This window comes from Varroa jacobsoni, unplaced genomic scaffold (assembly GCF_002532875.2).
Source record: "Varroa jacobsoni isolate VJ856 unplaced genomic scaffold, vjacob_1.0 scaffold_870, whole genome shotgun sequence".
NCBI classification, from domain to species: domain Eukaryota; kingdom Metazoa; phylum Arthropoda; class Arachnida; order Mesostigmata; family Varroidae; genus Varroa; species Varroa jacobsoni.
Window position 1 is genome coordinate 221,296 of NW_019213772.1, and position 12,009 is coordinate 233,304.

The following is a 12,009-nucleotide window of genomic DNA, read 5'->3' on the forward strand; positions in this document are numbered from 1 at the left end:
ATTTTCATGGGTCGTACCCTCTATCTTGCTGTACATAAGGACCCAATTACACGATCGGCAGCCATGTTACCCTTCCTACCGCTTTGTAATAGCTAAGCAAATCAATACTTCTCACTTCTCTTGTGAGCAGTAACCGCACAAACAAGCACATCATTGCGCAAACCCAATTTTCACATACTGCCACTGTTAGATCACGCCATTCATAGACCTCAGAATAATTTTATATACCAATTCATAAAACAACTATAAGTCTTATTACTAAATGTCCACTTCAACATTCTTGGAGGATATTCTTTTTGTGATCTCAGAATTGATATTGAAAATAAAGTTTAACGTTGAAAGGTTGTTCCCTGCATTTGCAAGTCTTCTCCAAGGGATCTCCATGTATACAGTCTCGATGAACAAGAATTTCTTTATTCTCTCTATCATAGTGTCTATCTACACTCTCGTGATTTTTTTTCCAACCTGCAGCAAAAACGATGAAGCCTAGCCCAAAGTCGCATATGTTTGTCCGTGTTTTGTCTACTGAAAACCACGCTCCGTACGTGTGGTAAAGCAGTCTAGCCCTGCGCTAGCAAGCTGCCAGATCGTGTGATGATGCTGGGTCTAGCGACAGGGAGAAAACTAGCCAAGAGTTGGCCTTTAGCCCTGACATCAATTCAGCCTTGGCGGCCATCCAGGCGCTTTAACTCCTGAAATCTCGCGTAATGCCTGCTTGGCGAACCGGCGAAAAGTTCCTATACACATGAAGAGGCCATGTCAGCAACAAAAGCGGTCCTCACCATCATTGTAGGAAGTGAGTGCAGTGATTTTCACGTTGCAAATTGCAGAGCGACTGCAAACGAAACTCTTACAAAAACAAGGTCGAGGCAATTGCAGTTTCTGCAATCGGCTATACTACTACTGTGACGCATACGTTACTACGACGGCAACTACCGATGGACAGGGCAAACCTGCCCGTGCAATTCAGTTATTTATCTAGTCATGACGCCTTGAAAATGATCGTCTACCAGCTATTGACAGGAAGGACACAGAGAGAAAAAATGGAAAAAAATAAATGTTTCAGACAAATGCACATGTTGGTCGGTTAGGCGCATTCAGGACTCTAGAAGATAATGCATGAAATATAATTAAATTTCCACTGAGCAGAAATCAGGTAATATGGCCGACTCGTTAGCTTTGCTTTCGTATACATGTCACGTGTACAGTAAATACGCGCTCGAATTTCTTAGAAAAATGTGAAGTAATCAAAATTTGTCAACCGCAGCAGGATGGCCTTTGGAGAAAGGCGACGGCGGGAAAACCGTGGAGCAGTAAAATATCTAAATTGTGCTACGTACGAACGTACCCATACATACCTCTGCCATGTTTGAAGGGAAGTCTATCGCGTTGCACTACGGGTATATTGGCTAATAGATATAGCATGCCATCGAATAATCTAGAAAGTTTGTCGAACTCTGTTACGGCCAGGTGTTTTAGGCATGACAGACTTTTTTATACGTTTTATATATACTGACTGTTTATCACACACATTGTTTTTTGTACGTTGTGCGACAGGCTCTTTTTTCCGATATTGAATCTATGTCCTTCTGGTCATAACCGTACTCGCGGCCGTGGCCACTTCATCTTTTTTTTACCCTCATCCTTTAAGCTTAAAGCCTTTTATGACGGTATAGATAATTGTTGCATCTCTATCGTGTGTAGCAAGGACATATTTTTGGTATAAATACATATAATCTGCTACCAATCAACTAATGAATCTTTAGTTAAAGGTAAGACCAAGGCATGCCGTACAACTATAATATTCATACGTGATACTAAGAATCCAAATAACGCTCAGATTATTATTGTAAGTTACTTCTATGAATGTTCACTTATTATTATGAAACTTCACTTAAATCTTAACCTGCAGAAGATAGCACTTTTTGACCTGTGATGGTTCCAGCAGTAAGGCTAGCGAGCTTAAATAGGAACGTTTCACATGTTTCACAGACAGCCACGTTTAGATTAAACTACAGCCGTGAGGATCCGAAAAAGATAATGCTTGACCTACAGTTTTAGAGCTCTTCAGACACCGTCGACCTCTTTGCGCAGAAGTTTCCTGATCGAAGAATAAAAGCTACTGCGTATCAACCTTCATATCCTCTACAACATCGTTGATGCTAATAAGCTATTCCGACGTTTTTTTTCCATTCCTTATTGGTGAGCACCAGATGCAGCGGTATCTGCTCTGTGTGCTCTATGAGTTGCGGGCTTTTCGCCCTACTTTCTCGTTTCCCATTTAGAACCGCTCCACGTACTCCCACCAATGCTCCTCTAACCCACACTCGACATCACTCGCGCCCTCTAGCGACTTTCTCCAAATCTACCAGTCATGTGGACACCGCTATATGTCACAGATGGGGATAGAGCGGGAGAAAAAAGCCCAAACGCCTGCTACTTCTAGCTAGCAAACTCACCCCCCGCTGCAATATCCGCTGAGGTTCATCGTATGCAGGGAGAATTGGCAGGAAAAGTATTAGCAGCCGTGACGCGTCAATGACCAGCGTTATAGCTCTTCGCTGTCCCGCTGCTACCGACGCTGGTGTCGCGCGGAGCTTGCCCGTGGCTTCCGCTGCCAGCTGCTATGTATTAGTCCTCTTTCCCTCGTGCGCGCGTCCGAATCCCCTCTCCCAGTATGAGCGCAGTAGCGGTGTCTTTCTGCTGATACTCTCGAACATCTCCGTACAACGACTACCGTTACCAGCCGCAGCAATAGCAGCCAAGACACAGCGCTAAAACCGAGCGAGCATTATTCTCGCCTGCCGCCGCCATCATCACGGTCCTGCTCGATCACGCAGTGACATCGGCGGGTACGCGAACGACAGTTGATGCGTTTAGCTCTGCCTAGCTATCGAAACGACTCTATAAAGGGTCAAAAGTAAAATTATCAGGAACTCGTGTGAACCAATACCCGCGCGGATTTTGCTTTCTTCCTTATACAATACCGACAGCAGAACGCGACAGCGAGAAAGATGACGATATCGTGAGCTCTCGATGTAATGCCATGCTATTAAATACTTGCAGCAGCGAACATACAATCATCGGGATTCGATCACGAGTCAGCATCGTAAGTCGGTATTGTTTCGCTTACCGAATGTTTTGTTTTATTCACTGGTTGACCATGTCGCTGGATAGTTACCAAACTGATCAACCAGTCGTCAGCGCACCCCGGCTCGTGTGAGCTAAGGACCTTTGCGATTGTGTCGCGGCCTCTGTTGTACGGACTACAGACAGATCGGCAGTCGGCCCGTGTCGCGTCTCGTGTCGTTCTTACATTTTGTCTTTTCCTCTGTTTCACCGCGTGTCTTCATTTGAGTCTGTGCTTTTCCTCTGTGAGGTGCTACAGCGAACGCTCCGCTGCGTCAACTAGCGTCAAGCGTTGATGCGGCCAAACAGCTCAGTCAATGGCAATGGGTGTTGTCCTCTACCAGGGAATGAACTAGCGTCACTGAAATAGACAAAAAATATTACTACTAGTACTACTGTGCCTGACATTGCGACCGAGCTCAATTGCAGATCATTGCCACAGCACTGGTGGCGACCGTTTGCGGTTGGCCTATTGGGTTTTGTGCGCGACTGCGACGCATTGCACCTGGACAGCAACGCTAGTGACCCGGGAAGAACGCATCGCTTACAGGCAGAGTCTTACAGGCAGGAACCACAAGGAATAAGGCAAGGATCAGCTCAAGCCAATAACGGGATTCTTAAGAGGCCTTGGGGGGAAACTGAAACCCAGCATATCTGGCCTATAACCACGGCGATGCAACATTCATAGACCCCCTACGAGTAGAAAAGAATTAAATCAATATTACAGCAACATCGGCGTTGTCGTGGAAGAAGTGGTTACAAAAAGACGTGTGAGCGCGTGCTATGCATTGCATTGAATCGTAATGGCAGGGTATCGGCAGAAATGAGCTCCGAATGACTTTAGGCACTTGCGTGTAATAACAAGACAAACAGGTGTATTACATTGTACTGCATTAACAGACTGAAAGCGAATCGAATGAGCGCTGTACAATGTTGTACTAGAGAAGACTGGATTTTATCAGAATAGCCCGTGTGACATACAACCTAAACTGAGTCCTGTAACGCACCCGTAAAGGGAGTGCTGCGATCTCTACCGTGTTGTCGGCTTGACGACTAACTTCACCCACTAGCGTGCGCCCACCATATAGGCGTGCGTTGCTGATTGCCGAGGCATGCCGCGTTTACCTCAATGTGTGTGTAAGCTCTATTTCCAATCCAGCGCGCGCTAAGAAGCCTATTTCGGCACCCGTCGTAGCGTCTAACTTCAATCTATTGCTGCTGCTGCTGCGACCGTTTGTCCTGTATATAATCACAGTAAGTTCAAAAAGCACGTAAGGTGTAAGCCACGCGACCTGTACCCGTTTTCCAGCGGCTGAAGCGGCTGTCGATTCTGTTTACGCCGCTGGTGTCCTGCGACTCATTGTTATTTTGTAGTATTTCCCTCCATTTGGAACCTGTTATTTTCTTGTAGGCCAAAATGGATCCGTTAAGTGCCAGAATGATAGTGGAAAGCGAAGAGGCGTCGCAGTGTCTCGTGCCTGACACCCGAACATCCTGTCTGCTTATCGACGATTCACAACTCAAGGTATCTACACGCGCGTATAAAACACCGAGTTACATATATAAAATGCCAATTCGTTCCCTCTCCTATTTTCTGGTCGATACTTCTACGATATTAGAACATGCCATTGTTTTTTTTGCATCTGAATTTACTTCGTCACGCCGACGGACCTTAACCGAGAATATCTGGACGTGCAGACAGACCACTCACCATACTTTTCTTTTCGAAATTACGAAAAATATGACCGAAGTTCATGTCGTAACCTAGATCCTTTAAAATTGTTTGGCGGTGTTCAGCATGCTGTGCTATATACCATATAGAAAACACCTGACAGCTGAGGTATCGGGAGAGAAAAAGAGCAACAAGACAGATTCCGAACTATTGATAAATTAAGAGGAAAGACACATGTAGTATTGGTCCACTTCATGACAGAGTATCTACTATCTATATCCTAACCTGCAAAAAAAAGGCTATTAACATAACGAAGAGCCAAAGAGCAATGATATCTCAGCGTTGCCATCCTAACCACAAGTACCAAAGTGTCATGCCACAGTGGCGTCGCTTTTCATCGCGAAACGCGATTCAGGCGAGAGGCATACTCTACTCTTTAAACACCCGGGCCTGCTACCCACTACCGGATAAATGTTTATCGTCTCTTCAGCGAAGACAATACTAGAACAGCTGAATGAGTCCTATCCTATTTGCTGGCCCATGTAACAGCGATTGTCCTGTCAATATCGCTAACAATATCCTGTCAGAAATATCTCGAATGCGTGCATACTACAAACTAACAATCTTTCATACAGATTTACATTTTCCGAGAGCGCAGTATGCAATTGTGACGTTTTTCATTTAATAGAATATGAGAAGATTAGAACGAGTTTGAGAGGTATCAATTGACGGCGGAGCTGGTCACGTGTAACTTTGCATCTGTTTGTATCAGGATGTTGCTCCTAGCGTCCTGGAACGCGTTCGAACTTATAATGCAGAAGGCGAAAGGAGATCACCATGCTCAAATAATAACAAGCAAAATGCGCAGAAACGTTTTCAGCAACAAACGATATGTACACATTGCCATAATGAATATACAGTGCTAGAGAACAGATGTAAGTCGCAGCGGGGCCAAATGATAGGTCCAACTGACGTGCCAATGATTAGACACGGTTGAATTCTTCCAGTAGTCAGACGTCTGGATTTTACGATGACTCTTTTTTATTATTTCTCCAAGAAAAATAATATTAACGCTTCTAGTGACGTCCTTTTAGGCCAATGTGATCCTTACTAGATAACTGAAATATCGCGTGTGTGAAACAGCACTAGCAGGCCCTACAGAAGATTAGAGAAATATCGAAGTTGGTATATTGATAATACGCTGGTTTTTCTAAGTTATTCTTTTTCTTTCGACTGATACGTATCTGCTTCCAGACGTACGCGCAAATTCGAATTTTCCTTAGTTTACATTTACATCAAGCGTCGGGTTCGCCGAAACATGCTCGTACTGTAAAATATCCCGTAATATTAGCATAGTTGTAGCCAATGTGGCTTCGTAGAAGATTTTTTTACAGGTGAAATTGAATAACTCTGTTGTTAGTCTTCGTTCACTTTTCATTCAAGGCCACATAAAGCATCTGAATTGTGTTTCCATAGGTTACATCTAAGCGCCCTGAATCATTATTATAAATGCACATAGAGCCATAGTTTGACCGCGCGCTATAATCTGAGCAGTTTTTTTTTAACTTTAAAAGGTTATTATTGTACTAACGGAACACTGTGACCAGTTGGGTCGATCGATACGCACTCCGAAACGGCTCAGACAAGCCCTCATAAACATACATAACGTACACCATTATACAATTTTCGGCTGACTTTCAGGTTGCCCGCTCAGTATTGTAAAAACATACAACCACCAACACCTGTTTGCTTTGAGAAAGCTTTTAATAGAGAAATTCATGAAATTACGAGGAATTGACCATTTTTCGAAACAGAGCCTTGAGGACAAATGTTGCAACGCTAGCCAGGCCAAATCATCTACTTCGCTAACTCGCCATTCTAGGCATCGCTAAAAAAGCGTGATGACGTACACTTGGCTCACTCGCGTGAAACAAAACCGCCACTGCATCTCTTATCAATTTTGCTCCATTCTTTGAGTGGGTTGCCAGGCAAAGTCCAAAAAAATCGTACGCCACAATAAAGTTGAGCTTGACGAGGCGATGCAAAATATAATCCAAGGAGTGTTTTATGAAAACTTGAAAGCAAAAATAAAATCCTTAGGATACACGAAGCATTCCTTGCAAACTATTTTGATCAATTCCATTCAGACGAACGTCATCTACTGGCCTGCTGAAACGTAAAATTGTACTTCATAAATATCCCAAATCAAATTCGGATCGAAATTCCTATGTCAAATAGTAAAAATCCTTATCCTAGCGTGCCCTTTTTTGAGCCGATTCTCTTCAGTTTTATAAAACTCATTCGGAATTGGGGGCGTTTTATCGTTCATAACATTGACAGGCTCTGACTGCGGTTTCGGCCTTGTGCAAACCTCTGATATTTATGGACTACAATTTTCATCTTCAATTCATTGACTTTTTAGCCAAATCTTTATCAGTGATACTATCTTATAGCCTCTTTTGTGTTTGAGAATCGTGTTCTGACAGTTATCTAGACAGCTGAGCCTACGTAGGACAAGATAACAGTAATCATACTCATTTGATACAAAACGATGTTTTCAATGACTGGCCAATCTATACCGCAGTGAATCTAATAGCAATTGTCTCAGTAAACGTTGCTAATATAGTAAGAGCCAGCCTTAAGGCACTTCAATAGCGTTTTTAAATTAAAAGTTTTTAAATTTAAAAAAAAGTGTATTAAGTCGTGACCCTATAACTAGTGTACGTCTTATTCTTCAGTGGTATAGATCTTTAAGATTCACCTTTCACGTTCTAAAACTTCTAACCTGACGTCTGTGAAGTAAGCAAGGTTCCTTAGTCCATGAATAGATTTTGCAGTGTTAAATGGGGCTAGCTTCCAGTGATTAAATCACGTTCTGTTTGATGCTGGAATAGTTTTTGGTGCTGCTTAAGGTAGCCCGAATCGACTACACTTTGTCAGGGAGCTGGGCTCAACTCAACTTGAAGTCTCTAAAGACCCACGAAATAGAACTACTCACAATGAACAAGCCATGAGATACATTTTTACCTGTCAAGAAGGTAGATTTTTGCCACCATAAGGTGGACATAATAACGTTATTAAGTACTGATGATGTAGAGTCTTCTTCATTCACCGGCCAGACGACCTTTTAAAGATACTTGCAGCAGCGGCAAAATAGCCTAGTTTAACTATCATTTTTGCTTGACTTTATACCCTAGAGTAAATCTTCCAATGTGTTAGCATCGTATTTGAGCGGATACGGTGATGCCAACACGCGACCGATTGCGATTAGTCCAAGTCTGTAGCCCATTTCTCTTTCTCAAATTGATCTTGTGTCACTTAATTGATGTTTATTAGTTGACTCATTTTATAGGGTCGGCACTATGACATGATATGGGCCGCTCTCTATTAGAGATTCCGGGTTATTTTGTCGGTAGAATTGAACATGTTGCTATCCAAGTTATTTATGAAGTATTCAGCTTAGCGATTGGCGTAGTGATCACCGAAGCTTTTCGGGTCTGATTGGTGAAAAGGGCGTTGATCTGTGACATGTACCATTGTAATTGGATTTTTTTCGGCATTTAGACAAAATTTATAACATACGCTCAAACGCCTTTCAATTATTGGACCACTACTAGGAGTTCTCCCAAGCAATAGCTCGCGTGCAGCTCTCATCCGGCGTGTTGAGGCCGTGCATATGATCGCTGGAGCTTTCAGAACCTGTTTCACGCACCTAAGATACAGCTGTAGATAGCGATAAGCATATCTTAGAATACTGTGGCTCTTTGTGATTTCTATAAACGTATAGATAAATGCGTTTATTGAGTTTTTCTGATCCATTATCGAATACAGTCAAATCCGTATGATACTCTTGCCCCAACAACAACAACGTTTCCCAATAATAAGGTCCTATACAAAACGAAACCTGCCACCGGGCTACGGTGCTCTTTCCCTATGTCGAGTTGGACCTCTGATACCCTCTTATCTTGGGTAATCTTTGTCTGGCTAAAGTTAAGTCTTGTTAGCAAAATACTAGCCTAAAATGCGACTACACTGTACATGCGGCTACGTGCCACTATAAGCAATGCATATGTCTAAAGCACGCATGGAGTCTGAACGAGCACAGCTTCTCGTTATATACAGTAACCTACTGACCCCCAAGCCGGTTTTCCGTCGGTCGGCGTCAACATATGCGGTTGTATCATTCATGTCAACGTTTCGGTATTGTTGCCGCTGCCAGCGTCGCCGCAGCCTTCGCTCCCTAGTTCTCAGTCAGTTAAGTTATATAGAGCTTCTGGAGGAGCTACGTCGTTTCATTCTCTGTAGCGACACCGGACGAAAGACAGACGTCAAGGCGTCGGCTGTATGCCGGTCTTAAGCGACTTAATCTTGGTTTCGATCTACAGATAAAAAGAATATGGAGAACTAGAAAAAAAAAAGAAAACTGTCGTGCAGCATCGCGTGTTGCAGAGTTCTTTTAGGCAGCTAGCCTATGTTGGATTCTGTTGAATTCGGTCAACTTTCTTGGGGTTGTCCTACTCTGTTAACGCCTTTTCGCGTAACATCGTTGTAGTCTTGTTTTGGCACATTTAATTAGTAGGCTCGAAGAAAACGCAAGGCTGTCTGGTCCTGTTCCGCCCTGTCTGCGAAGCGGAGAAGTCCATAAGTTGACTTGCGAGAGTTGGCTAAAGCAAGCACGAGCCAACAAAACCCTATTGAAAAGAATAGCAGTGGAAAACGAGAATGGGCTGAAGCCTAAGAGTGCGCTGTGCGCTCGGTGGAGAGACTTCATTTGCGTTTGCTTGGAGCTCTGCACACATACATAACGCTCCTGGATAATAATAGGGCGTATGAGAGTCCGAGTATTTGAGCCGCATAGAAGTTACTGGGGTAAGACGAAACACGAAAGGGGGACGGGGTGTTGCTCGTCTCCAGGAGAAATCTGCAGTCAGTAGGAAAAATCTGTATTGTTATTCAGTAGGGTGTATTTTTACAGGGAAGTTAGAGGAAAATTTTTGTAAGAAATGGGCCGTGTTGGACAGATCGTTGACCAACTCAGTATGTAGCCAGATTAGATGTAATCTAAATCATTACTTTCTTAATGTTTCGACGAAGTACGACAGAAATAAGTCGTTTTGCCAAAAGTATATTTGTACAGGCATTCTCTGAGAAACAATTATGTCCTATAATGCAGTTTACATGTATTTGATATATTATATTTAACGCGAAGGTTGGTCAGAAGAGACACAGATATGGCTGTGTCATGCAGGTCGTAGACACAGCCGAGACCTCCCTGTGTATAGGGACCAACAAATCCAAAGCCACTTTGACCGTGTGGTAATCTCAAATAACTATTTCAAACCGTAAGGACTGTCCATGATAGAACGATGCTTCAGTTACAAAAGCTTTAATCACTAACGCACCAAACACAGCAGGGGACTGGCAGGGCCACAACGAGAATGAAGGACATGCTCACAGACCAGCGTAGGGGGTTAAACAAAGAAGACATTCTATGACAGAGCTATCTTTGCCAGGGCGATACTCTATAAAGTCTACAACTGCTGTAACAATGCCCCTCTTGACTGGTTTCGCATTTGCCAGTCTTCTTCGTCTTCTTCTTCTTCTTCTTCTTCTTTAACAATCTAGAACTGAACGGAATTTAATGGAGTAGTTTTGATGATCATATCCTCCAATGTCCCAGAAACATGTGGACGAAGTCGTTGCCTTGATAATTTTCACTAGAGGATGCACGAGGAACATTTTACGAGGCATTGCCGATCATAAAAAACTAGCCCAGTTATTATCTAAAGTAAACATAGCGGCTGACATATTCGGTACTTGTTGCGGTAGACAATAACGCTAAGAAATAAATCTGATTAAGCTAGAACAGCTTTATGAGATTGATATACTGTTGCCACTGCAGCTGTTCAAGATCATTAATATAAGCGTTCTGTATCGCCAAACGGCACTGGGTCACCATTGTTTCCACTAATCATCCCACTAATCCAAAACATGTTTACAGAAGGCACCCATATATATCGACTTTGCTATAGATAGCTCTTATATTGATCCAATCAAAGCGTAGTTTTGTTTGCTACTATATATAAATATATTTGAGGTTTGTGGGGGGTATATTTGGCCGTGGATAGTTTGCACAGCATCTGACCAACTATAACCAACCAATTGACCAACTATAATATGTATCTTTTTTGACAATTAGGATTAAGTGGAAGAGTCGTTCGTGTACGTTGTTTTGCCTTCATTTTTCTGCCTCAACATGGTTATCGAATAGTTTGTTTAATATACGATTTGTGACGTAATTTTCAGCATTTGTTCTTCAGTAATTCATTCTATTCATCACATATATATAGTCTTCCAGTAGGAGTTGGCAGCTTAATCGTACCCCGTGCTAGATTTATTAAGCTGTATTGGCTTTGCGAAGATGTCCGAAAACTGAATCTAGACATGAGATATTTGCGATAAATTCTAATCTTCACATATTATGTAATCTATATCGTATGAAGTTTGGACGGCTGAGCTTCCGATTGTGGAAGACCTGAGATTGTAATTTAAATTTACGTTAATAACCCGCGTAAACGGAGAAATGATTTATTTATATTAAGCTATGTGAGCATATATCTAGGGTAGAACATGAGCGCAATACCGCGTCGACCGCAGTGGCTATTGTGGCCTGACCAACACCATTTTTAAATAAAGGTGGTGGTAGCGGAAGTGCTCAAGAATCTAAGAAACCTCAATTGAGCTCTGCCATTTCGCGTGTCTCGGGCGAGGGATTTTTGCGATTGAGTATCCAAGTTAAACTTAAGGCCAAGGCTAAGACGGCTCTGTCGGCAGTGGAAGCGATACAAAAATATTTAGCAAAAATACTCAACGACGTTACTCTACGTGTAAGAGGGACTACCGTCCGCAGAAATGTGCGTATCAAAGATTCACGATCGATCAAAGACGGTACCCCGAAGCTGGGAGGCTTCAGAGCTTTATATGTATGTAAACGGCAATGAAAAATTCGATAAAAAGTCGAGGAGGTGATAATTAGGCCGCTTGTCCTACAGACTGAAGACCTCGCTGATTGACTCAGAACAGTTATCCTGTGCATTGACTATAGTAATAAGCTCGGTTTTTCGTGGTTCATTCATTCAATTGATATTGATTACGAAGTATGGATGCAGAGCGTCTTGGTCTATATACATACATATATATATATGTAT

General features: G+C 42.7%; 1 protein-coding gene across 1 annotated transcript in view; it reads left to right on the forward strand.

Moving 5' to 3' along the window:
• Positions 1–2,747: 2,747 nt before the first annotated feature.
• The window catches only part of LOC111264525 (uncharacterized), a 14,790-nt gene continuing 5,528 nt past the window's right edge, over positions 2,748–12,009 (forward strand). Inside the window, exon 1 of the mRNA XM_022840511.2 lies at positions 2,748–4,654. Within this exon, the coding sequence (XP_022696246.1) occupies positions 4,547–4,654 (108 nt within the window). The 5' untranslated portion in view covers positions 2,748–4,546. The remainder of the gene's footprint in view (positions 4,655–12,009) is intronic.